This window comes from Coccinella septempunctata, chromosome 8 (assembly GCF_907165205.1).
Source record: "Coccinella septempunctata chromosome 8, icCocSept1.1, whole genome shotgun sequence".
In the NCBI taxonomy this organism is placed as follows: domain Eukaryota; kingdom Metazoa; phylum Arthropoda; class Insecta; order Coleoptera; family Coccinellidae; genus Coccinella; species Coccinella septempunctata.
In genome coordinates, this window is record NC_058196.1 from 29,908,966 (window position 1) to 29,936,114 (window position 27,149).

General features: G+C 34.9%; 2 protein-coding genes and 1 long non-coding RNA gene across 4 annotated transcripts; 2 read left to right on the top strand and 1 right to left on the bottom strand.

Moving 5' to 3' along the window:
* Nucleotides 1-426: 426 nt before the first annotated feature.
* On the bottom strand, nucleotides 427-1,833 carry LOC123319329. Its single transcript, XM_044906240.1, has 4 exons — nucleotides 1,495-1,833; nucleotides 1,202-1,386; nucleotides 993-1,115; nucleotides 427-857 (listed from the first exon to the last, which is right to left on the bottom strand). The coding sequence occupies exons 1-4, from the start codon at nucleotides 1,609-1,611 to the stop codon at nucleotides 701-703; spliced, it is 582 nt and encodes a 193-aa protein (XP_044762175.1). The 5' UTR covers nucleotides 1,612-1,833; the 3' UTR covers nucleotides 427-700.
* A 2,313-nt stretch (nucleotides 1,834-4,146) lies between these two features.
* Nucleotides 4,147-4,427, top strand: LOC123319465. Its single transcript, XR_006538490.1, has 2 exons — nucleotides 4,147-4,182; nucleotides 4,260-4,427. It is a non-coding gene; the product is annotated as an uncharacterized LOC123319465 (long non-coding RNA).
* Nucleotides 4,428-9,910: 5,483 nt separating this feature from the next.
* Nucleotides 9,911-26,299, top strand: LOC123319182 (aquaporin AQPAn.G-like). Of its 2 annotated transcripts, none has more exons than XM_044906045.1 (6): nucleotides 9,911-10,253; nucleotides 14,336-14,532; nucleotides 20,713-20,856; nucleotides 24,661-24,870; nucleotides 25,246-25,326; nucleotides 25,987-26,299. In XM_044906045.1, exons 1-6 carry the CDS (start codon nucleotides 10,235-10,237, stop codon nucleotides 26,086-26,088), a joined length of 753 nt encoding a protein of 250 aa, XP_044761980.1. In that variant the 5' UTR covers nucleotides 9,911-10,234; the 3' UTR covers nucleotides 26,089-26,299. The 2 variants fall into 2 exon arrangements, with proteins under 2 accessions (XP_044761980.1, XP_044761979.1); XM_044906044.1 differs by lacking the exon at nucleotides 9,911-10,253 and adding an exon at nucleotides 13,258-13,393.
* Nucleotides 26,300-27,149: the final 850 nt, after the last annotated feature.

Below are 27,149 nucleotides of genomic sequence, written 5' to 3' on the forward strand. Positions count from 1 at the left end.
TCTACTGACAGAAGATTTTTTCCGATTTAAAAATAAATGATTCAATAAAAGTTTGCATCTCAAAATTGAAAATTCACCTAATGATTCGAAATGAACAAATATTTTGAGCTGATCAGTGGATTCTACGTAAGAAAGTGCCTGTAGAAGTTTCAAGTTTCAGGTTTGTAACTTCAAAGACAAGAAAGTTATGAGCACTTCACGAAATTGTCAAACTCAAAAACGAAGTATCGTAGGAGGCTGTGCAACAGTACTGGGTATAATAAATCAAACTTCGGTGATCGATGAAAAAATATATTGAAAGATTTCACAATGAATATAAATAAGAAACAAATAAATAAACCAAGAAATTTGCAATAATTGCTGAAATTCACCAATGTATGATTTTGAATCTTCAGTAAAATAAATAATGAATGAAATAATGTCGATGCTAATCTCATAGTAATTTTCAGCCATTTTCATTTTGCTTCTTTATGTTTTACAGAATGAAGATGATTTACAATTACCCTATTTTACGATTCTTCTGTTATAGATTTTAAAATGTATTTCTTGGCTGGTAAATTGTTTCTTCAGACCAAATCACAGTCAATTCTTCAGGATTGCTATCAATAATTATATGTATTACATAGAAAAAGACTAGCAGCTCTAAAAAACTCTGAAAATACGAAAATTTCTCTGAAAATGATACTCAAAACAATCATTTTCAACGTAAACTATTATGTTCATCAGAAATTACATCCAACAAGCTACTCTTGCATTGGGGATAACTTCTCCTACATTCAGCAGGTCTTCGAATTCCCAATTCGAATGCTTCTATGTAATCCAAATCATCATGGTGTCTTATTGTTTCTCCCATTGACCTATAAATTTCAAAACAATTGTTGAAGAATACAGAAGTTCCTTGATATTAAATAAGTCTGGTGTATACTCAAGAGGATGTTAAACAGATCAAAATTACTTCATTTGATTGACGAAAAAATGTTCTGTAAACTCACTCGAAAATTATGTTCATTATTTCGTTCATAAAGCCACCATTTTCATCGAATTTCGAAACAGCTGCCTCACATATAGTCCTTAAAACGCATGCTTTACTATACTGATTTTGCTCGTAAAGAAACCTGAAAAATCAGTCTTCAATTGATGTCTTCAGAAGGGGGAGCAAAATGGTTAGCAAAATGTTGAACAGCCTGACCAAATTTGTTACCTTTCGATGTATTTGATGACATTCTTATGGGAATCCTCAGATGACCTGGCTTGTCTTTGGAAAATGATGTTGCTGTTCTGCAGCTGAGTTATGTTGTTTGGTAGCGCGTATGTAGCTTTGTAAACCATTCCGAAGATCACCGTTTCTTGTCGTAGATCTACAGGAACACCCACGCCAGCAATCATCTGGAAAATAATGCCACAAAGGTCAAATTATTCGAACCTACTACATCGAGAAAATCTAATAGGTTTATTCTTCTATTTGGGTAAGGGTTTCTCAAAAAGAAAATTTACCTGGACTTTATCTCCTCCTGGCGGCCAAACTAACCTCTTCACTCTGTTTAGAGCGAAAGTTTCTAGCGATAAAGTTGTCCACAGACCAAATAATGCAAGCATGTAGTGCTTCTTCATTTCTGTACACCGAATGAAGTAAATGGAGTATAACAAATGTTAGATTAACACTAGGGCCGTTATGTTTGCCAGTTAATTAGTGAGTTGTTAGAAACGGAACAGAAAGCAAGATGAGATATTCCATATATGTCTTCTGTATGGCAAAATATACAGAGTGAATCAAAAGCTAGACACAAAATTTATTTCCAGTATTCATCTGTACAAAAATGCTAGAACGTTTGAATTTTCATTCAACGTTATAATCATTAATGACTAAGTTAAAACTCAAAGACTTATGCTGGTCAAGATTCAACAATGCGATGTATCAACACAACAAAAGACCTTTCAATGTAATTAATGTTAACAAGCCACATCGTGAAACGTAATAGAAAAAACGTAGAACATTGGCACGTAGGGTATGATGCTTCCGCATCAAACTCAACAATAATTCATTCAAGATTTATTTCTTCGTTCATCCGTTCAAGGGTGAAGGACGAAGTATTCCCAGGTAATTGCTGCTATCACTCTACTCCATCACTTGTTCGATTTTACTCAGGTACATCTTTCATTAGACGAGATAAAATCTTATGGTAGTCATTGTTCGTGACTTCTTAGTTCTAATTTGTAAAAATCGTATTGATCATTTCACTCCCAAGGTTCCGAGGATCAGGAAATCGAATAAGGATGTTGGCGAGGGCGTGAATGATATGAACTTTCATTCGTGCAGTTGCAGATATACCGGGAGGCACACTTAAAACAGTCCAGACGGATATCGGATCGTTTTTTATTCGAAAGAGGATAGCATTTGATTAGTTGCAACTTCGTGGATGTGCAATCATCCACCCCAAGTGGGGTAGTGACCCCCCTCAACAATCTTCAATGGCAATAGGGGTCAAGTGACGCATCATTTTGAAGGTTTTCAAATTTTATTCTCTTTGAGTGGAATAATCGCTTCTGAACGATTTTTTTTTGTATAATACTCTTTATTGCAATTAAAATTTGATGATACCATTAATGATTGTGTATTGGAAGGAACCCGAAAACTTTCCAGTGACATTAGGAGTTCGAACTTCCATTGTTTTTCAATGACATGGGAAATTTTGATCTCGTCTACAGCATGCGGACGCTAGTGTTGAATTAAATAATAATATATTATTATTGTTAGTGTACATGATATCATCCTGCAGGTAATATCAGTTTCCAGCAAGTTCTCACATCTAGTAGCATGTTGTCTGCAATTTTTTTATTCCTAGAAGACGTTCAGTAAACGTTAATTAAAAATCGTATCACTCGAGGCAGTACACTGAACTGAGAACTGAGGTTAGAAGCTACGTTTACTATGACTTTCTCAGAGTTTTGATATTTCTTGAGATGTGGGTGGTTTGTTGAAGATTTTTAGGGAAAATATTGATATGTTCAGTCAATTTTCCTCTATTGAAACTGATGAATTTTCTCTTATTATCTATTGATTTTGTGGTGAATGAATCCCTTATATTTATTTCGACAAATAAAAGAAAACTCATCGTATCATCAGTGGAACTTGAAAAAATAGAACTTATTCGTTGTTGAAATTTTTTATTTAAATGAAAATGTATTGACAGTTGTACAGGATACAAAAAATAAACTAACTTTTATAAATTTATTTTTCAATTTGTAGATGTATGTGTGAAGTCTTAGTGATAAAGTTGTTTTTGAATGTTTTTTTTTTTAATTCATGTAAATTTCTAATTGTTTTGTGAATGAATAAGGCCATATAATTTATTGTTGATAAGATCTCATAAAATAGATTATTTAAATGAATCTAATGAATTCTGTGAGTCAATTGATCATAACTTTTTTTTGAAGATGATGATCCTTGTAACATTTTTTTCAGAAACTCCTTGTGATGTTATCCTAAACACAGTTCAAATACTTAGTTGGAAAGATTTCCGCTGAGAGCTAACCACAAAATTATTCTTTTCGGAATTCCCAGTCCAAATTATTCTCGATAATTGAGTTTTGGAAATTGATCTCGTCCTTCAAATGATCATTTTTGTTCAGAAGATCGATGTTTTCATGAGTTTTTTCTCGAAACAAGTACAAAATAATATAGAGTACCTATAAGTTATTCACGAATTCATCAGTAACTAAACTGCGTTGCATGATTTGCGCTCCCATTTCTTGTAAATAGTTTTTGAATGTATTAAAATATTTACCTACTACCTTGAGACCATAACAATCGTTGCAAGAATTTCAATTGCAACGGCTGGTAGATAAATTACTCAGCTTCTAGGAAAGTGAAAACATAAAAAATACTGTTCTAAAGCAATACGCATTTCTGTATGATTAACCGCAATTGCTTGGTTTTTCGATTATTGCACAAATTACCCAGAAAATTATAAGATTCTTTGGAAAGATCATCTAGGAGGTTTGTTTGAAGTTTAATCCAACAATTCGGTGACTTCATCGAATACTGAGCTTATTCGATGACCTTATTCTTCTTGAGATCAACGTGTCCAGAAAAAATATCCCATTCTATGACAAATCGAACCGATTGGCATCCTGGAACCATCGACACTGAATTGTTTTCTACCAGATAAAATGAATTTCATGGTAGGCGGCACCATTATCCATTAGACTCGGTTTAAAACGGAAGAAAAACATTTAAAAACTGCTCTTCATGATTCCAGGTATGATATCACTGCATCCATCAACAAATAGAATTTTGTTATTGCACAAGTTTGACATCGCCAATGAATTCTCGTCGGATGATGTTTTGTTAATGTCATGGTTGAAACTAATAGAATTTGAAATCAGGTAGCAGGTTGTAGAAGCCAGAATAAACGAAATATGGTAGATTCAGCTGTTTTTTTTTTCACTTGACGAAAATGCTATGAGATGTTACAGTCAGAGTGTGTGAAAAATATAAAAATCTGAATAAAAGGTTGCTTTATTGTCACCACCACAATGTTTGGATTGATAAATCAGATTTTGTGTATTGAAACAAGTTTGACCAGGTTATTGAGTTCAGAATGCCGAACTGGCAATGTCTTTTGGATGGAAAAAATTTATGTCATTAAGGAAATGACCTTGAGATCCGCATATAAATGAAGACGTTTGATGAACAGACGAAGATTATGCTAATCAAATTCATAGAAATACAAACTACAGAATAAAAATTGAGGACTTTTTCCTCAATAGTATATAGATAGGTACCTATATCTGAAAATTTTTATTGAATTGAATTAAATTCTCATCACATTTTGAACTTATGTTTCTGCACCTCTTTCTACCACCATTCAAATCCCAATTTATAATCCCATCTCAGTATCCCACAAAAAATATCAGAACGCTTGATTACATTGATTCAAGAAATGAAAGTTCAATTCATAGCCATTTCGTGAATTGCTGTTCAACCGAATATATAATTAAAGTTACGTTCATATATACCCATATATACAATTAACACATTTTCCCTAGATACAAATTAATCCTCTTCTTGATGAAACAGCAGATGAAAATCAATTTACGTATGTAGAAACGTGTTGTACAATAAAAATTGTTAATCTGATATGAAAACGTGAATATTCTGAACTTGATACCACTTTTATCAGTCTCTTTTCATTTGATTGAAATAAAGTTTTTAAAATTTTGTCGTGATGTATAGTTGGGGCGTCATGTTTGTAATTCCAGAGTGTATAAGCTTGTTTTCTGTTCTCATGATGTTGAGCAATGAAAAAACATTCGATGAGACGTGTTTATTATAACAAATATCTTTCAATTATTTTAAACGATACTTATAATCTTATATTTGCTCTGGGGAATGCGGTTTACTTTCAAGGCCAAGCTAATTTGATACTATCAGCAAAAATGATGTACCATTATTGAAAAATGTGAACAGAATAGAAATTGAGATGATCATCTAAGGAGAGCATATGGGAGTGTATATCTAACATGAATGAATTCGTCGAATTGTTGAAATTCATGGTGAAAATGCCTGATTCTGTGATAATGATACATTTAACATTTCTTGTCTTAATTGTATACGTTTATTACAGCGAACCTGCAATTTCTTCTTGCTCTGCAAACCAAGCCTCCACAGCTTTTATTACCTCCTCGTTGGAAGAAAATTTACGACCTTCTAAACTTTTTTTTCAGTTGAGGAAGGAGATGCTAGTCGGATGGAGCCAAATCTGGTGAATAAGGGGGGTGTTCTAGTAATTCAAACCCTAAATCACGAATTTTTTGTATGGCAACATGAGATTTGTGTGCAGGGGCGTTGTCCTGCAAAAACAAAACAACTTTTGGTAGCTTTCCGCATCTTTTCTCTTTAATTTTTCCCATAGAGTGGTGGAATAGTAATCTCCGGTTATTGTTCTACCTTCATCCAAAAAATCAATCATAACTACTCCATGGCAATCCCGAAAAACTGAAGCAAGGACTTTTCCAGCAGATTTTTGGACACGAAACTTCTTAGGTCTTGGAGAACCGAAATGTCGAAATTCCATCGATTGTTGCTTTGTTTCTGGATCGTAGAAATGTACCCAAGTCTCATTTATAGTAACAATTCGGTTTAAGAAGTCTACATCGTTTTCAAATCGAGCACAGATCGAACACGATGCTTCTACCCTTACACGCTTTTGGTCAACATTCAAACATTTGGGGATCCATTTGGCAGCAATTTTTCTCATGTCCAAATTGACGTGAACTATATGATGAACGTGTACGTATGAAATATTCAGTTATTCATTGCTTCAGATATCCGTTTAAGCCCAATTCGACGGTCTGGTAAAATCATGTCATGAACTGCATCGTTGAGATACTTGATGATGGCTCGATACTCCAATTTTTCTATTTTCACAATTTCGGCGGACATCTTCTTTCTTTTAATTTATTGCGTAACTCTGGTTTACTTTTTCGACCTTAACCTTCACACTGACACTTCTAATGAGTTATTGTTCGTTGCTATGGTAACGCAATATTTTTTTTTATGCATGGAACTGGATCTCATTCCTTTCATTCTAAAATTTTAGAAGTTGCTTCTTCCAGTCCAAAGGGACTAAATTTGGGATGAGTTTGACCCAAATTTTTTCAGCATGAACCAAAATTGAAATAGGCTCAGACGTATCATTTTCTCTATACAATGTCTCAGAACGATTCCTACGATTCAAGGTGAAGAATCGAACTTTCATTGTGAAACCCCAATCGCTATACGATTTCCGTTCTGGTTACACGAATTTAATAGGCTAATCTTTAATAAACACATCTTAATCCCGCGTTATCCGAGGAACAAAATGCAACCGTAATTCTCAACCTACATACGATCTCGCATGATTAATTTTTTAATTGGATAAGATCGTATATTATCTTTTCAGAAGATTCGGACGATTATATATTACAAAACTGCGGATTACGACCATGAACATAACGAAATCAATGTACCAGAAGATATAATTGTAATAATTCAATTATCTTGGCTGTGTTTGTTCAAACAATTCAATAGCTCAACGTAGATCCCACACGAAACCAATCGATTGATAATTTTTTAAGTCGATAAGAGTACAATGATGTCATGATCGAATAAGACGATTTACGAGTTGAAAATTCGACAAAATAGGAAAAAAAAAACGTTCTCGCTATTCTAAGTCAACTGAGTCATATTTGTTATAATAATAGATGTTTGGGAAGATCAAAGTGCTTTGTCAAATGCCATTGTGCCAGGTCCCAATGATATTTATTTCTGGTTGAATATTGTACTTCGGTTACTGTCGCAAAAGATAAATCTGAAATCGATATTTGATATACAGGGCATGAAGAAAGGCTTACTGACTCTCCTGGTAAAGAATGCCATGAAAAAGAGTGAAAACAGTAGTTTTCACAAGTAAAAAGTGTGATCTGCTCGGATAAACCCGAAAAACGAATATTCACTTGCAACTTTTTCGAAAAAAACTATTTGAAGGAAGCTAACGAAATTAACCATATATAGAATACTTCATGAAATTCTTAGAGCTTGTTAATCACTAATTATTTCCTTCTTATGATGACGCAATGTAATCAACTCGATAATGAATGAAAAACTGCTCGGAAATCCTTATCCCAGACGTACTATTAGTGCAGAGCTTGAGTCATACTGATTTGTTACATTATATTATACATTCCGTAATAATGAATAATTATCCACGGTAAAACCTGGCAGGTTCACCAAATAATTTGTGGTGGGAAAATTATGCGGCTTCACTCAATAATTAATGGGTAATTTTCAGTAGAACAATGGTCTGGCGAATGTCATCCAAAATATATCGAATTCCCCTAAAAAAGTCTGGTCATATTGCCTTTAACGTATAAACAGGACACCCGGTATATCTCTCGTATTTAAATGCGACTAGACAACAATAGTCTAGAACCAGGAAGCGGCACTGACCAGATGAAGGCATATATTACAAGATGCCAGCGGTCAGTTGATGCTGTTCGGCAAATATCAACAACAAATAATACATTATTCATTAATATGCATGGATAATTCAACAAGTCGTTATGAAATAATTTTATCGCATTGTTTATACCCAAGTCCAAGGTGATGTATGGTTTATTCCCATGGATTGGTGATCATCACCAATTAGCATCTCTGCTCAGTAAATTGAAACCTGTTAAAAGGTGAAATATTTACTCAATTGGACTCATTATCACATACAGATACTAGACGGAAGAGAAAATTTGTAATTTTTTCCATTTTTCACTCTAGTACATATATGTAGGTACATACGAGGATGCATTGATACCTAGTTAGCCTAGACCAGTTCCATTCATAAAAAAAATATTGCGTTACCATAGCAACGAACAATAACTCATTAGAAATGTCAGTGTGAAGTTTGAGGTCAAAAAAGAAAACCATAATAAATTAAAAGAAAGAAGATGTTCACCGAAATCGTGAAAATCGAAAAATTGTATCGAGCCATAATCAAGTACCTGTATTTAAAAGGGTTAAGAGGTAAGCAGATTTACGACGATATGCTTAATGCCCTTGGTGTTCAATGTTCTTCGTACATGCGACTGTGAAAAATTGGACTGCAAGCTTCAAAGGAAGTGAAGTTTCCATTGAAGATGATGACCGATCGGGAAGGCCAGTTTCTGTGTCAGTCCCCGAAAATATCGATGCAGTTCATGACATGATTTTATCAGACCGTCGAATTGGGCTAAAACGGATATCTGAAACACTGAATATTTCATACGAAAGCGTTCATCATATAGTTCAAGTCAATTTGGACATGAGAAAAATTGCTGCAAAATGGATCCTTAAATGTTTGAATGTTGACCAAAAGCGTGCAAGGTTAGAAGCATCTGTGCTAGATTTGAAAACGATGTAGACTTCTTAAACCGAATTGTTACTATGGATGAGACTTGGGTACATTCCTACGATCCAGAAACAAAGCAACAATCTATGGAATGGCGACACTCTGGTTCTCCAAGACCAAATAATTTTCGTGTCCAAAAGTCTGCTGGAAAAGTTCTTGCTTCAGTTTTTTGGGATTGCCATGGAATAATCATGATTTTTTGGATAAGGGTAGAACAATAACCGGAGATTACTATTCGACATTACAAACCACTCTATTGAAAAAAAAATAAAGAGTAAAGACGCGGAAAGCTATACAAAGGTGTTTTGTTTTTGCAGGACAACGCCCCTGCACACAAATCTCATGTTGCCATGCAAAAAATTCGTGATTTAGGGTTTGAATTACTAGAACACCCCCCTTATTCACCAGATTTGGCTCTATCCGACTATCATCTCTTTCCTCAACTGAAAAAAAGTTCAAAAGGTCGTAAATTTTCTTCCAACGAGGAGGTAACAAAAGCTGTGGAGGTCTGGTTTGCAGAGCAAGAACAAACATTTTTTTGGAAAGGTCTAGAGATGTTGCAGGTTCGCTGTAATAAATGTATCGAATTAAGAGGAGAATATTTAGAGTAATAAAATATCTTGACATTGAAATTTTATTTGGTTCTATAGGAGGCCAAGAATTTTTCAATATATCCTCGTATTGAACTGATACACTCGAGTAAATCCCTCTTGGGTTCCCCAACTGAAAACATGGAGATAAGAATTTGTACCTTCATCTTCACTTACTCAGTATATCAATCGTTACTAATGGACGCTCCTTCTTCTCTGGGTCAGCAGAAGCCAGCGGACTATCGCTGGAATTCCTCAAGTACCACACGAATCCGAAGAAATGCCTTTCTCCAACACATAACAGTATAACTCCGATTCTATTTCATCGCCAGCGATCATCCCAATATCGATCTTCGTCAGAGACTCAGAGATCATCCTCCATCAAACTTCTTCGATAATTAGTCGTTCCCATAGGTAACAATAGCGCTTCCGTCCCGTCTTGAACGTCTTCCCCCTCGGGAGGTACAGGTAGATTCGGTTTTTCATCTCGCCGATTTTATTTAATCCGTGTCGTCGATTCTGGTCCGCTTATTTCTGACCGATATTTCGCTTGCGGTGGAAGGTACAGATTTCGGCTCGCGGTTTATTGTGGTGCTTGGTGCGTTCAAGACCAGACTTGACGGTTGTTTTACACCTGCGTTTTCGGGAGCAACAGGTTGGCCACGATAGTTTCCAGGGAAACGCAGGATTTTGACAGTTGATTCCACTGGATTCGGTTCGAAGATGTCGAAGGACACGAAAAGTGAGTTGAATCATTCGGGAAAGTGTTTCTCTTTTTTTTTTTGGGAGGTTATCAAGTATTCCCCAAATTTTTTAGGGGATACAAAATTGCTCGAATTTTTGCTTACTGCGTTTCAAGAATAACCAAGTCGAAATGTTCTAATCCAGTTGAGTACAATCAGGTCATTCAGCGGACGGTAAATTCATTATTCAGGGTGGTCCAGATTGTAACCAAGTAATTTTAACCACGTATTCTACATCAAAAATAAGCCCTAGTTTGTCATATAAACATATGTCGAGAAATGTTTCCTCTCCGAGATACGGGGTGTTAAAATTATATAAAAAAAATGTTCCTTATTAATAACTCTGCTTGAAATATTTCTATGAAATTCGAGAAATAGGTTTTGAGCGTCAAGGGGCACTTTTTGCATAATATAATTTCTTTTTTATTCTACCAGTGGCGTCCGTACTGCAGCGAGAGTGAATATTTTCAGATAAAAAAATAATACACCACTGGTTTTTCCGACAATAAAAATTACTATTTAAATCCTTATTTAATTCGGAGCAAATTCGGTTTCTTGACTTTTTGCTGTACGAGGCACCGTTTCCGGTTAAAAAAATAAAACACATTCTCATGCATGAAGAAATCACCAAAATTTGATATGGTAGGTACACAATAATAATAAGACTATTTTTGCTATATCAAATTTTGGCGATTTTTTCATGCATGAGAATGTGTTTTATTTTTTTGACCGGAAACGGTGCCTCGTACAGCAAAAAGTCAAGAAACCGAATTTGCTCCAAATTGTATTGGGCGACAACTTTGAAATTCTATGATTTTAAGTTCGAAATCCAATGGTGAAAAAGCTCATCACAAGTCTTCTGCTATCGCTTATATATGCCAAAAAAGTGCGAAATTTTTAGGGGTTGATTGAAATTAAAGGGGGTGTTTTACTAATGAGGAGGCTACATCAAAACTCAAAGCAATTATTTCATTCATAACCATCTATTCCTAAATCTGTATAAGTGTATGAAACAATGCAATAGATTTCCAATAAAAGAATGAAGAAAACATTTCATTCTCTTTCATGAAAACCTATTACTACCTAATAGTTTTGGACTCCCAAGATATTATAATTATTTCTGCTTTCCTCTGATAACTTTGCAAGAATTTCGATATTTCAATGCCAGTATTTTTGTCTTAGAATTCGAGAAATATTTTCGCAACCTAGATTCATCCAAATGGTGGACACAAATTTTTCCTCGAATTATAAGACTCAAAAACTCCTTTCCCCGTATCATTAATTGGAAAATACAGTGTTCATCCAGTGAAAGCTGAAAGTGCCTAGGATATATAGATTATAAAGCTACCTCACCTAATAAGGTATCTGTGGTTGACCATAAAATGATAGTTGTTCCATCCTCATCAATTTCAAATCAGAAAAATTATCATCAATGCGCGTATTTGTAGGATGCAAAAACTGGCATAATTAATTATTAAGGAAGTGCACCAATCAATTTCCTACGTAGAGAAGAATTGTTGAGTTCTTTGGACACAGTTTTATCTATCCTTATCAATTAATTTTCTACTCTTTCACTCTTCAATAATGGAATGCTCGAATAATGATGTATACTCGAAGAAAATTGAATAAAATTATTGATTCAGAAGCATTTCCTACTGTGAAAGAATCTTTTATGAAAAAACTCTGAATTCTTTCGTCTCACTTCCAAAAATCTTATCATACTCTAAATAAAAAAAATGATATTAAGTATCGAATTTATATTAATGGTCGTTTGAAACGAGCAGAATGATTCAAGTTCTTGATAACTTGGCCACTGTTATTCTGATTCTGATGCAGATTATTAACATTCTGATCCGGTGATAAAATTTCGTTTGAAGTTTATCACCTGAAACGCTTTTTCCATTAAAATGAAATTGAATTTTCGCGTAATAGTGGATTTATACTCTACCTATTATTCTTCATATGATGCTAAAATTTTCCTTGACTCATCTGTTAAGATTGTTTCCGCTATAGAATCTAGAGAAACTTGCAGAAATTCACAAATTGTTGATCCTTCCTTACTGAGGAACAATAATATATAACAGGATTGAAATGCTCATGATGAATTTGTTTTTCCTTGAAAAACATAGTCAATAACCTCATATACATAATTGAGTATTTTTAGAGTAGTTTTGGCTTTCACCAACAACAAATGTCACAATTCAAAACATATTCTATAAATACACGTAATGATCAGTGTAATATTGTCAATTCTACGAAGTTCATTGCCACATCTGTGGTTAATTTGGAGCAGACTCTTTTCTTTGAATTGGAGATACAATCTGTTTTTGGGATTGTCCACTCAGCCTCAAAAGGGTACTACGCTTCGTTTCATGGTAGACATAAATAAACTTCTTGTTGCTTCCAAACATTCCGAGGTCTGGTTTGGCGTAAACAGAATGATAATTTTCGATTTTCATAAACATGAGTCCCTTCATGTTATTTTCCTTCATTCATCACTTGATGAAAGTTCAAAAATGAGAATTCCTCGGAATCAAGAATTAAAGATAACAGAGATTTATCAAAGTAGATGATCTACCTTTAATCCCAACTTTTTGGTATCTGTATATTGAATAAGTGTGCATAAATCTCTTCCATATCAGATATTTGCAACACTTAAATGTTCCAGAAGCTTATCTCTCATTTACATTTCACCTGCCTACGATCAACCTTGTGTTTATCCTGAGATAAAAATGGTTGAAACAATAAATCTAGTTGTTTGCAATTGTAAGTGAATAGTACCAGCTTAATCATCTTGTTCCCATTAATTAATACTATTTGGCGTGTGATAACAACGCTTCAGATAAACGTCAAAAGCTTGTTGATAGTATACCTACTTGTTCTGGAGGAATTTATGCTGTTGAAAATTTGAATGTTTTCCTTATCCCCATTCTTTTGTTTTTGTTAATTTGCTATCGACTGTTGTTTGGATTCTCGAAGAATCTTATCGTTTATTCATTTGTGGTCCGATGTATTTTGGAAGTAACAGGTACCACGTTTAGTTGGTGATTTCGTGAAAGTAGAATCTGTTCGAAATATAAGATGTCTCGAAATTTGAATGAAATGAGTAGGGACTGTTGTGGTCTTGAGGATACTGAAGGTATGGTAGCCTTAACTGAATGAATAAATGATGAAAATTCAAAATAATAATCGCCGTATTCACCTCATGTTCCCACAAAAACGTTCTTCCTAAGATTTCTGAAAAATTTGTGAATAGGTCTTACATTTATCACACAAGTAATGTGAAATATTAACAAGAACACTGGTTAAAGATTTGATAACTGATCTGAAGCAATGAATGATGAACACAATGAATTTTTTCAGTATATTTATAAAAATAATTATAAAATCTTCGGAATTATTCGGTTTTAAAATTCTTGAGGTAGTTGACAACTGGATGTAGATCCACTGCAATTTCAAGCAATTGCAGTTGACCTACCGAACTCAATGAATTGTTCGTTAGCTTAATTGGCCATCTTTATGCTTTTGGCCAAGAACTCTTTCAACCTAATTTATTCGACGATATCAAACAAAAACCATCTAATAATGTGATAATTATTTATGGGTGTATTTGACAATTACTTCAACTACCACAAAATGTCCTTCAAGTAGAATGCGCGTGATTTCATCTCAGTGATGTTGATGAAAAAATTTATTGTGCTAGGAATGCGCCAGATTAATTATTTCAAACAACATCTTGATTAAACTGGGAGATGACAGAAGGATTTATTGTTTATTTGATAATTTGGAAGAAGAATAATATATATGGTTTTTCTCTATGTTGAAGAAGGATTGTAAATCATGTCTGGTTCATTTGGAACCAACCTATTTATTTCAGGATAGATATATTTCATCAAATAATACTGGGGAATAAATTGATGAGCCTTTTCTATTTTATGGAAACACTCAAAATCTTCCTAAAATTAAAGTTTTATTTGAAAATTGAAGCTATTTTTGGACACAAAAGTTCTAAGAGCCTACTGAGACTTTTTTTTTCTTTTGGGCTGACGCCAAGTAAACTTTCTCTACGATATTGTTTCAGCTGGAGGCGAGAGTATACTGGGCGTCTCAGAAATAATGGAGAACAAGATGATCTGGAGGATGCTAGTTGCTGAATTCATTGGTACTTTACTCTTGGTCTTCATTGGATGTGGTTCGATCATAACACTGAATGGAGGAGATATAAATATTGTCCAGATTGGTTTAACTTTTGGCTTGGTGATTGCAACAATAGTTCAGGTGAGTGAAATAGTATTAAAAAATTACCGGAATTAATTTCGTTACTTTTCGGAATATCAACCTCTTGGAATATAATTAGAGGATACAACATTATCACATTCATTTCATGCATTCGATGTATAATTATAAAAACATTAAATCACGTGACGGTTGCCACTCACTAACATAAATTTCTTTCGTCAATATTCTAATACATGCATCGAATAGGACGATGAAAACTGTTGCTTGAAGATAAGTGTCAGCACTACCTATAAATGGAGTAAACAAGCTGTAATATGCATAATAATTCATCGATTTATTCAGTCTGCTGCGATCGGGAGATGGTACTTGTTTCTTGCGAAATTTAATGTAGGTACCATTGACATGGTATCGGGCTTTGAAAGGTGCCGATATTAATCTATTGGAAATATCGATCATAATGACAATTTATTATGTGGAATTCTTCATTCGATACGTTAGAATATAATTGGCTGGTGAATCGTTTCACCGTTATGTAGGTAATACATTCAGCATTTTGATTTAGGCTATGATTCGAAAGTTGAATGTCCAACAGAAAAGCGTTTTTCTCAAGGAAAATTGTCAAACACATGAAGAAAATTCAGAGACAACAATTGATTGAATAGTGTTGAATCATACAGCGACGTTTTAGTGGGTTAAAATATCATCGAGTATTTCATAAGTTTTCAGTGGTTATTTGTCTTAGGTTATTCAAATATCAACTCATTATCGTGAACAAACTAGTTTATTTGTTTTTTGCCATTTAGCCTGCGGAAAGACATCTTATTGAATGTGTTAGTATCAACATTATACGGTTCTTTTATGAGACCACTACTCAAGTAGCTGTTGCAATGTTTGTGGGCTTGAATGTGCGAATTTTTTTTATTTGAATTAGTTTAGTAAGTACTCGAATGGATTGACGATTAATGAATGAATTCTGATAAGGAATATGGTTTTTTTCGAATATTGAATATCATTTTATGGAATCCCTATCAGAATCATTTAATATTCAAGGCTAAGACCAATGCTCAGACCCCAGCATCGAAACCTTAATGACAACTCTTGAATTCCATCAAAAAAAGACTCCTCGTATCTATTCAGATAATGATGCCAAACAATATCAGTGAACTAGGGCTGTACAAGCCTATGCTGTTCAATCAACAACTCCAGGAAATTCTGTTCTTCAAATTCTATTAATTGCATGCTGATTATTGTTGCAGTTAAATCTCTAGCGGTTTGAAATATTCTTTTTTCTAAATTCCTTTCTTACAATATACTCAATAGTAAACAATGTGGCAAAAGTTTCAAATAAGGGAATTATCGTGAAGAGAAAAATATAGATTGTTTCTAGGGGGTTTCTAGGGTGGTCAAATTATTTGGCAATAACAAAAAATATCGGTTTTAAGAAGTGTCTCACCTAAAATATCATATAAAAACGTCTGAATGTAAACCCAATAACAAAGGGATCAGGCATTGCAATAAATCAATACATCATAAATTCCCCGAAGAAACTATGAAAGATCCAATTAACATCCATTATTCTATTGTATTTGAGATTCAGCTCACTCTTCACCTTCAACTTTCATGGATTACGTTTCTACTTCCAACGGAATGATGCTGTCTCTATTCTTGAAAAAGGATTTCTTCTGTCAAAGTTCATGGCGACAGAATAATATTTGATGTCATCAACTCAGTGGAAACATTATATTCCATTTCCTTCTTCCTTATTCACAAGAATTGTTATAGGATATTGAATTAAGTCGAATTCCATCCAAGTTTTTCATTCTGTTTAGGAAAATCGAACACTGTGGAGGTGTCAGGATTGGTGTTTGATGTTTCATTGGTATGATGTCATTGCAGAATAAATGGGAACAGTTATTTTGTAGAAATATCAAGGGCCAGTCGTCAGATGGGGCAAGGGAGGCTAGCCCTCTAGATTACTTTGATGAATTTGTTTTTTGACTTCATATAGCCAGCCATCAAAATGAAGTTGGTGCTCTATAGACCCAGACAGATATCCAAGAAAATTTCATAAGGCAGAAAAAGTGCTAATGATGCATGCTAATTATAAAATAACCAGTCTTGCAATGTCGAAAGAATCTGGTGCCTGAAAGTCTACCAAGAAAACTGGTAATACCCCTGCTTGCACTCAGACTTGAACACCAAGACCTGCTCGTATACAACACGATCTAGAAATAAACAGACAAGTCATTCATATCATTCGTTTTGCCGCTATGAATGAATGAGTATGATTATATAATGACACTAAATCGCGTTTGCTTATTGCAAGAGAAATAAATACTGGATTCGATTGTTTCTCGGTGGTTTAACCTTGCGCACATACAGGTTCTGATGTCTGCTGAATGATAACTGTAACTCAAAATTATAATTCGTCATGAATCATATTTTGGGAGTTCCTAAAATTGCGAAAGCGAAACACACATTGCGGTTTCAATTTGGATCAAGTTTGACAATGAAGGTTGAAGAAAGGTTCACGTTGGGAAGGGTGTTGTAGACTGCGCGGGCGTGAGGCACAGCTAACAAGATCAACGGTGAGTTTGAGCAGAGTTACTTAAAACTAATACCTAAGAAAGGGACCAATCTAACTGGAAGATGGCTTACAGTAACTCTGCATAAACTCGCCATATGAGTTGATCTACGCGATCCAATCATCACTCCAACTTTTAAAGCAAAGGAAATTGGCCGATGATGATCCTCATCAGTATATCTCTCTGGCATACCTATAAATCAGACGACAATGACCAGTAAATTGAATCTGCAAACTCACAATTGGAATCGAAATGAAAGCCTAGTGGTCTGAACGATCGAATGCATTATAAAATATCTATTAATAAATCGATTGTAGATTTTGAGTGCTGCATATTTGATACTTAAAGGTTCAAGTGTGTTACGTTATCTGTTGTCGTTTTGCCTGGTTGTGTTTATTGGCTTTTAGCCGACGTTAATTGAACTCTTAGTTTAGAGGTGTGTCTGCCATGGTTTAATAATGCTGTGAACCTTGTGCGTGAATAATTGAATTCTATTTTTATTCGCAATATTGTGGAATTCAAACTTGTTCAATTGTGCATTCCTTCTGAATCAGCTCATTTTGAATATTGATGTAATAACGAATATGGGGCTGAACAATGTTGGTAAACATTGAATAGGTGAAGATCTAATAGTTCCTGTATTAATTTATATAGAGAGATTCAGCTGAGCATCAATTTTTTGCACCAAAGCTAGGGCTGCTGTTCGAAGAATAGTTGCATCAGCACCCCATGAAGTACCAGCTAGCTTAAGCAGGATATTATGCCTTTTATCAACTTCAGACGCAAATTTTCCACATGCGTTCTGAAATTCAGTGAGAAATCCAGCTTAACTCCTAGATATTTTGGATTGAGGTCATGTTCGAAGAAAGAATTACCGAAAACTAAGCTCAATTTTATATATTCTTGAGGATTAATCAAATGAAAACACGAAACCTCGTCCTTAGAGTAGAATTTTCATTTCCCTACATTAACACTTGATGATTGATATTACACAGCTTCCCAGTCACCTTCAAACGCAGTAAAAAAACGCAAATCTTGCCTGCCATATCGCCTATTTCACCAGATCCTGCTGCAGGAGTACAACGAACTGTAGAATGATTTCTGCAGATATCTTATCAAAATATGCGTACTAGAAAACAAACATTATATCTTAACTACAGATCTTATCGCCAGCAATAAGACATAATAGTTGAGTACTAAATCATGGTGCTCGTACGCGTTCCAGCGATTAGGTCAGGTTGCTCAATGAATAGGTGTTAAATCTGCGGCTTATTTCAATTTCATAAGGGCGCGGCTGTACCCAGCTCCAATTCTTCATTCAGTCAGAGTTTGTCCAGAGTATAATTTAAATCGGGTGGGAATTTGGTTCCTCTACTTAATTATTTCTGTTACTTAAACAAACTTACAAGTCAGTACCCTGTGTACTTTGCAGAAAGTCATTGATTATCAGAAAATAAAATATGTATATCAGTTAACCTGTGGTTTCTAGTTGTTTGAACGAGTTGTTATTGTCTTGTTAAACAACTGCAAAAAATTTTCTATGGGATTATGATCAGGGAAATGAGGAGGCCAGGCTGAAAGTCTAACAACCTTAATTTCTAAGGAATTTTTCCATTTAAGTAGCATGATTCCTTCACAACACAATAACGTTTTTTCTTTTCTTTTTAACGTACTGATGATTCCTTTCCTTTTGAGTTCATTTATTTTTTTTGAGCGATAAGTACAAGGCGCGTGACAGAATCGATGAGATTGGAGTCGATTTTAAACGAATTTTGAAAGGATACGACATGAAAAAAGAGTCCCTTTCTGGGGTATAACTGTTAGGTAAATGCAGCAATTATTCCAACATTCTAATTCTGCTGGAATTCAATCTGTCAATTGTCATCTCTTGCCCAATTTCGATCGATTTACGTCTTATCTGGAGCAAACGAACGTACCAAGTTCTCTCCATAATGTATAATAAGAACAATTTGACGATCCAAGAGTTAATAGATGTTTTATATATATGGCAACGGTATATTTTGATCGGAAGTCTTTTGCACTGTATATGGCTATAAGTGTTTCAAAATTGCATAATAGCCGTGCGGATAGGTTGTTTGTACGTGTTTAAAATACACAAAGATTGCCGTTTCTGAAGTGTCAATCCAGGATCGTACCTAATGAAGAACTGAAGAAGTTCCTGTGAACAAGTTTTATTCGTTCGTTAATAGGATCATTCTAAAATTTTTTTGAAGTCGTGATTTAGCGATCACCAATCAATTAAGTCAGAGACTCAAGTTGTCTGACACTCACTTCTTCGTTTCTGTGGCTTCTGTTCAGTGTTCATCGCGGTACCACCGACCCAGTACGGTCCTGCATTATTAATAACCATTTAAAGTCGAAGTGAATGGAAATAAACATTGTGTCGATTTTTCTAGGTTATCCTCAGATGTGGGTCTGTATCAATCACATTTCTTACAATAACGTCCATTATTTTATTCATTGTTCTTGTTGAAAGAAGTGGTTAGGAAAAAATTGCAAACCTATTATATCGTGGAATAAACAATGGACGTATCTTTTTCAGAAGGAAAAGTTGATATGTGGGATGTAGCAAATAAGTTGAGATGATCAGAGAATTAGCCTTCACAAGATTATATTAGAGTCTCTCGATAGAGAAGAAGAAATATGAAACTATGAAGAAATCATAATCAATAGAACAATAAAAAGTATTCTGCCTCCACATGATCAAACGAACAAAATCATAGATCATAGATTAGATCTACGAACAAAATCCTGTTGAGGTTAGGGCATTTCTATGTGTTCAAAATGTCAAACAGATAATGATATATAATGAAGTATAATTGATAATTTAGAGATGAAGCATCGATGGAATTATCTGCAAAATGTTAGTTGTTAAAAAACGTATTGTAAAATTCCTGAAAATAAATTTTTGAACGATTTGTCACATTTATTGGGTCAGACTATTTCGGAATTGAATCCCTATTATTGGAATCTGTCTTCCTATACAGTGGAGAAGATGTTGACCAATATATCTGTCACTCACTTGGCAAATTGGTTACATTTTCACAGAATACCAACATAGATATATAAATGACGTCATAATTATCCTAGCGAGAAGGATTCATTGCGCGGCACAAACAAGACAGCTTCAATCAGCCTTTTTCTCATATTTCTCTCATTGCACTCAATAACCGTCTAGATAATTAGACGTGCCAACGTAATTTTAATTGAATTTACACTGGTCTCAGACCGATAAATCCAATATCTCCCAATGTGACCGATTTTGTAAAGTTGAAGGCTAAGAAAACTCACTGGTAGAACGTATGACCATCGAAGAACGATGAATGGCATATAATTCAAATGCTGTCTCTTATGTGCATGTACGCTGGTTTGATTATACCAGAATGATTCGAATTTAAACAGCTTCGATCAAATTCGTCGTCTGATAGGCCAAGGAATTTTGAAAGATGAACTTTACGAGTATGTTCCAAGAAAGTGCTTAGCCTCTGTTTATTTTATGGTTTTATTTCAAGTTCTGTGATTATTTCGTTTTTAAAATTCTTAAGTACAGATCTCTACTCTCCAAAAAGCGCCTTTGAATATAAAAGATTGATCAGAATTTCTCTTATTTCAGACTATCTGTCATATAAGTGGTGGGCATCTGAATCCAGCAGTCACCTTGAGTTTTTTCGTCACTGGTGATGTTAAATTGATCAAGGCCATCCTTTATATTGTGGTGCAATGTATAGGAGCAGCTTGCGGAGCAGCCATATTGCGGGTAAGTGATAGCAGTTCAGAAGGATAATGAATCCTTTCAGGATAATCCTCAAAAATAGATTCTGGTGGAATTTATTTTCGTGCAATCAGATTGGGTTTACTCGAAAGTTCCTAAAGATTTCAACGAATGATATTTCCCCATACTAAATTAGCTTCTACAAAATTCAATTTGATGTTGCCAAATTCTCAAAGGCTGTTGATGGCAATCAGAGCATCGAGTGTGAAAAATTTCGTTCGTTTTCTAATTTGCACCTGATCTGAGTTACGTGATAATTTCTAGTTCCAAGCTGTTTCGTATTGTTACATTGATTTCACAGCACTCTACAAAATACAGGAGTAAGGCATAAGAATATGATATTTGGTACGCTTGTGTTAAAAACCCATTAAGAATGAACATATTAGATTGATGTCTGAAGTAATTATCGATGACGTCATATCTCAAATTTGAGACACGCTAAACAACATCTTCTTGCATCAGAAACAGCACAATCTAAAATCTAAAATCTCTCCTCTCAATTGTATACATTTATTACAGCGTACATTCCTTAAAAAAATTTTTATTCTTGTTCTGCAAACCAGACTTCCATAGCTTTTATAACCTCATCGGTGGAAGAAAATTTAGGACCTTTTAAACTTTTTTTCAGTTGAGGAAAGAGATGATAGTCGGATGGAGCCAAATCTGGTGAAAAAGGGGGGTGTTCTAGTAATACAAACCCTAAATCACGAATTTTTACATGACAGCATGAGATTTGTGTGCAGGGGCGTTGTTCTGCAAAAACATAACACTTTTGCATAGCTTTCCGCGTCTTTTCTCTTTGATTTTTTCCCGTAGAGTGGTCAGTACTGTCGAATAGTAATGTCCGGTTATTGTTCTATCATTATCCAAAAAATCAATCATGATTACTCAATGGCAATCCCAAAGAACTGAAGCAAGAACTTTTCCACCAGAATGTTGGACACGAAACTTCTTAGGTCTTGGAGAACCTTTTTAAATATAGGTACTTGATGATGGCTCGATACTCCAATTTTTCGATTTTCACAATTTCGGGGGACATCTTCTTTCTTTCAATTTATTCCGTAACTCTGGTTTACTTTTTTGACCTCAAACTTCACACTGACACTTCTAATGAGTTATTATTCGTTGCTATGGTAACGCAATATTTTTTTATGCATGGAACTGGTCCTAACTATAGAAAGATATCAATACATCCTCGTAAGAGAGTTCTCTGTCCCCTGTTGACAGAACAAAGTTTTTTCACCAATTCAAAAGTTGTTGATTTAGTTCTCTTGCTTAAACTGCTAAAATGCAGATATATTTCATGTAATTGACAAAACTTTCTACATATTAGTGTACAATTTCCTTATTTTTCGTTGCCAAGTCTTTATCTGTGCTAACGGTGGTAGTTTTGAACATAGAGAATATCAGCCTGGGTACGTTCCTTTTACTCCCAACTCAATTTTTTCCAAACGTTGGTTGAAAGTCAACAACGATCTTTCACATGCCGGCGCTCCAAACACACATGTGTTCATTTAATAACTATCGATCGGTTACTCCATTATGTTTATTAAATCAGCCTTATGCAATAGAAAATTGGCTCCCTTGAACTTTCGAAACGAATGTCAGAAAAATCTTTATCACGGACAATGGCGTAGAGGTGGGGTGTTCTTGTGCGACATTCGACGATCCGAGAATTCAAGGATCCTTCTCGCCAGATCTCCGATAGATAATGCAATTGGCGACCGACGAGGTGTTGTTTTATGTAAATCGTGAATAATGTGCTGTTACATTGTTTGACAGTGTTCAGGGGGATTGGTGACCAGATGAAGATGACAGAGTGGGTTGGTATAGGTTGGGCAAATTGTTGAACAAGAAAGAAAGCAATGTTTATGATGGAGTCATCACGATTTCGGTTTTTTCAGTAATAAAATGTGAAGAGGTGAGGTCAACAGATCTCTTCACTAACTTGATCGGATTTGCGTCAAGCCTCACTCTACATTTATAGAAATACGAGGATAATTGAAAAATTTTTGGCCTACTATAGAACCAAACAAAATTTTAATGGCAAAATATTTTATTACTCAACATATTCTCCTCATAATTGGATACATTGATTACAGCGAACCTGCAATGTCTCTAAACTTTAAAAAAAAAGTTTCTTCTTGCTCTGTAAACCAGACCTTCACAGCTTTTATTATCTCCTCGTTGGAAAAAAATTTACGACCTTTTAAACTTTTTTTCAGTTGAGGAAAGAGATGATAGTCGTATGGAGCCAAATTTGGTGAACAAGAAGGATGTTTTAGTAATTCAAACCCTAAATCACGAATTTTTTGCATGGCAACATGAGATTTGTGTGCAGGGGCGTTATCTTGCAAAAACAAAACACCTTTGGATAGCTTTCCACGTTTTTTCTCTTCAATGTTTTCCCGTAGAGTGATCAGTAATGCCGAATAGCAATCTCCGGTTATTGTTCTACCCTTATCCAAAAAAAAAATCAATCATGATTACTCCATGGCAATCCCAAAAAACTGAAGCAACTGAAGAACTATTCCAGCAGATTTTTGAACACGAAACTTCTTAGGTCTTGGAGAACCAGAGTGTCGCCATTCCATCGATTGTTGCTTTGTTTCTGGATCGTAGAAATGTACCCAAGTCTCATCCATAGTAAAAATTCGATTTAAGAAGTCTACATCGTTTTCAAATCGAGCACAGATCGAACGCGTTGCTTCTACCCTTGCACGCTTTTGGTCAACATTCAAATATTTGGGGATATATTTTGCAGCAATTTTTCTCATGTCCAAATTGACGTGAACTATATGATGAACGAGTTCGTATGAAATATTCAGTGCTTCAGATATCCGTTTTAGCCCAATTCGACGGTCTGATAAAATCATGTCATGAACTGCATCGATATTTTCTGGGACTGACACAGAAACTGGCCTTCCCGATCGGTCATCATCTTCAATGGAAAATTTACCTCTTTTGAAGCTTGCAGTCCAATTTTTCACGGTCGCATACGAAGGACATTGATCACCAAGGGTATTAAACATATCTTCGCAAATCTGCTTACGTCTTAACCCTTTTAAATACAGGTACTTGATGATGGCTACAAATTGTTCGATTTCCACAATTTCGGTGGACATTTTCTTTTAATTTATTGGGTAACTCTGGTTTACTTTTTTGACCTCAAACTTCACACTAACATTTCTAATGAGTTATTGTTCGGTGCTATTGTAACTCAATATTTTTTTATACATGGAACTGGTCTAGGCTAACTAGATATCAATACATCCTTGTATTAATGTTACATTTCTTAAATCCACGCTATTTTCATTCGAAAAAAATTAGATTTCCCCCAAAAACTTGATCTAGCGTAAAGTTTCTGATATTGAAACTGACTTCGAAGTTTATATGATATAAAAAACGAAAAGTAAAACTCGCTTTGTTCTACGTCTGAATTGAAGAAAGAATTATGTATTTCACATCGTACGAAGAAAAATCTCCTATTGAGTGCGACCTACTGTCGTCGTTGACATTGACCCTGGTGTTCACTGAAGTGAAACTGTTAATCGACTGTATACATCAAGAAATCGAGATGCTCAACAAATACTTCCTCGTTTCAGCATGATATTCGATTACACATTGTTGATTGCTCTTTTGGAACGCTCGTTACCTGATCATTTCAATTTCGATCACGAGAATACGAATGCTTCAACATTGTTGTTGAGCAACAAATATAGCCAACTCATCGCCCTCAAAAATCACGTACCAAAGAAGGCATTACACAAAAACCTTTGATTTTCACAGGCTATCACGCCTTCAGACAAACAGGGCAATCTAGGTATCACCAACATCAACTCTGGTCTGGAGCCAATACAGGGCTTCATCGTAGAAGCAATTCTCACCTTCTTGCTCCTCATCGTCATCCATGGAGTTTGCGATTCAAGACGAAAGGATGTGAAGGGATCAGCTCCTTTGGCCATTGGTCTTGCTATAACTTCTTGTCACTTGGCTGGGGTAAGTTAGGAAGACGATTCGATTCGTCCAAGTAGGCTATGGAATGTTGAAGATTGACGACTTTTCTTGAATGACAGATTCAATAATGATTTTCAGGTGTCAAAGTTTTCTAAAGACGCTGAAGCATTTATATAAAAATAGATATACTCGCCTTCTATTTTCTTACCATTTCTGGACAACCAATCAATAAGACGTTTTTTAGAACGTCGGTATTAACCATCTCTATAATTTTCTGAAAAATATTACAGCATAAGCTGAGAATTACCTTAAGACACAGAATATCTACCTTCATAATTCCATAGCCTACTTCAGAATTTTTTTTTTCGCAGGTTATGTTTTATTAGTAGATGTTGTGTTTACGAGTGTTTTTTCTAGATTCAATACACAGGATCAAGTTTGAACCCGGCTAGGAGTTTTGGACCAGCTGTGATTATGAATTTGTGGCCTAATCATTGGGTGAGTTTACCAAGCATTCTAGGACCTTTTGACTGGTTAAACAACAACATTAAACATAACACGTACGTCTACTTTTTTATGCCATGGTAGAAATCCAGGTTCCGTGTGGTCACAGTTGGCTGTAGCTCGGGCCTATGGCCCTCTCTCGCCACAATTAGAATGAGGAATTCTCCTCAATTTGAGTTAACACAGCATATGCAAGTTCAAACTGAATCATTATGAGTTTCATTCATGAATTTTTCAAATGCACCGCGGAAACTATTCAAAATCATTCTTCAAAATGAGGTTTTGAAATTTAAATCGCTTTGTTTTTAGTTCACGATTTGGCAACAGCGCCTACTAGAAAATAAAAAGAACAATGGCTTGTTTATAAAATAACAGCTGTTGATTTACAGCCATCATAAGGCGCGTACTCTCTGGCGAACATCAACAACAACCGGCCATAAAAATCTCATAAAATTTTACGACCTTCCTCGTTCGTCGCAGACTTCATAGACAGCTAACCTTGTCTATCTCATGTATTTGTGTCCTCTATTATCACCGCATATTTCAGTCGATGTTGCCAACTTGTGCAATAGAAACGAAAGCTTTAAATTTGAAAAACCCAATGTTGCAATGAATTAGGTGAAACTTATCTTTTTTTTTTTCTATTTTTCGCAGATATACTGGGCGGGACCAATCGTTGGAGCCGTAGTAGCTGGACTTATATACAAATTCGTCTTCAAATATAGAAAGGGAGAGAGCGATTCTTATGACTTCTAGAACTGATCCAAGTATTATTTATCATTTCATTCGAATCAACAATCTCATTTTTGGAGTCTAACATTCATCTCATCTATTTAATCGTAGAGGAAATATTATATTGTACAAATTTTACATATTGTAAACTTTTTATTAAAGTTTTTATTTCTAGTGTAGATTTAGGTGTTGTACATCATTCGTTCAAAGGATTTGAATAAATGTATGATGTGTTTATTCTTTATTCCTCCCCTTTCCGAATCTTTTCGAGAGTTTGAAGCAGCGTATAGAAGAAAATACCCTGAAACCCACAAGAAATGCAACAATAATTGAATAAAATAATGGAGAGGATGTATAGTTAGTTCACAGTAGGTTGTGCACTACTACAGGCAATGAGTAGTTTAGGAGGATGGGGCTCAACCCTCCAAAATAATCCATCAACACAGTCCTCTTGTGCTCAGAGGTGTATTCAATACTCATTTTGATGAAGGAATCTGTTGAAACTCTTCTAGCGTCATCTGTCGGTTATGATTAGTGAAAGCGATAGGCAAGAATTCTGCTGAAAATTGATGTAATACACAGTGTACCCTCGAATGAAAATATGGATATTTTCGACATATATTTCTTCAAATAAATGGAGTTCTTTAATTCTGATGAGCTTCAAGACAAAGACATTGAACACAAGAAAGAGCTTTCCTGGGTTCAATGGAAAAAGATAAAATGTAATGCTTCCAGAATTATTGGACGCTAATTTCTTCTGAATTATTTCAAGAGCGTAGTTTTCAGAAAATGAAGAGTTCCTCTTCAACATTTGGATCTGTGATGATTTTTATGGAAGATAAGTGACTCGAAAGGGGACCTTCGATAAATTCCCAATGGGGTTAGTTAAAAATTCGTCAACACCGGGAAGCCCTTGTTACATAAAACCTTCTAAAGCTGGCACTTGAAAGGCAACTTTTGGTCAAGAATGGGTCTGCATGAATAATAAAAAACTCATCAAATGCTTAGATTAATTTATATTCACAATTTCATTAAAAAATGGGCATTCAAGCAATAATATTAACACTAATGCAAAGACTAACTGA

Coding starts and splice junctions, on each gene's coding strand:
- LOC123319329 (XM_044906240.1), bottom strand. CDS start 1,611: ATGAAGAAGCACTACATGCTTGCATTATTTGGTCTGTGGACAACTTTA. Junction 1,387..1,494: donor CAGGAGGAGATAAAGTCCAG/GTAAATTTTCTT, acceptor ATTATTTTCCAG/ATGATTGCTGGCGTGGGTGT. Junction 858..992: donor ATAATGAACATAATTTTCGA/GTGAGTTTACAG, acceptor TGAAATTTATAG/GTCAATGGGAGAAACAATAA.
- LOC123319182 (XM_044906044.1), top strand. CDS start 13,336: ATGTCTCGAAATTTGAATGAAATGAGTAGGGACTGTTGTGGTCTTGAG. Junction 13,394..14,335: donor TGGTCTTGAGGATACTGAAG/GTATGGTAGCCT, acceptor ATATTGTTTCAG/CTGGAGGCGAGAGTATACTG. Junction 24,871..25,245: donor CTTCTTGTCACTTGGCTGGG/GTAAGTTAGGAA, acceptor TGTTTTTTCTAG/ATTCAATACACAGGATCAAG.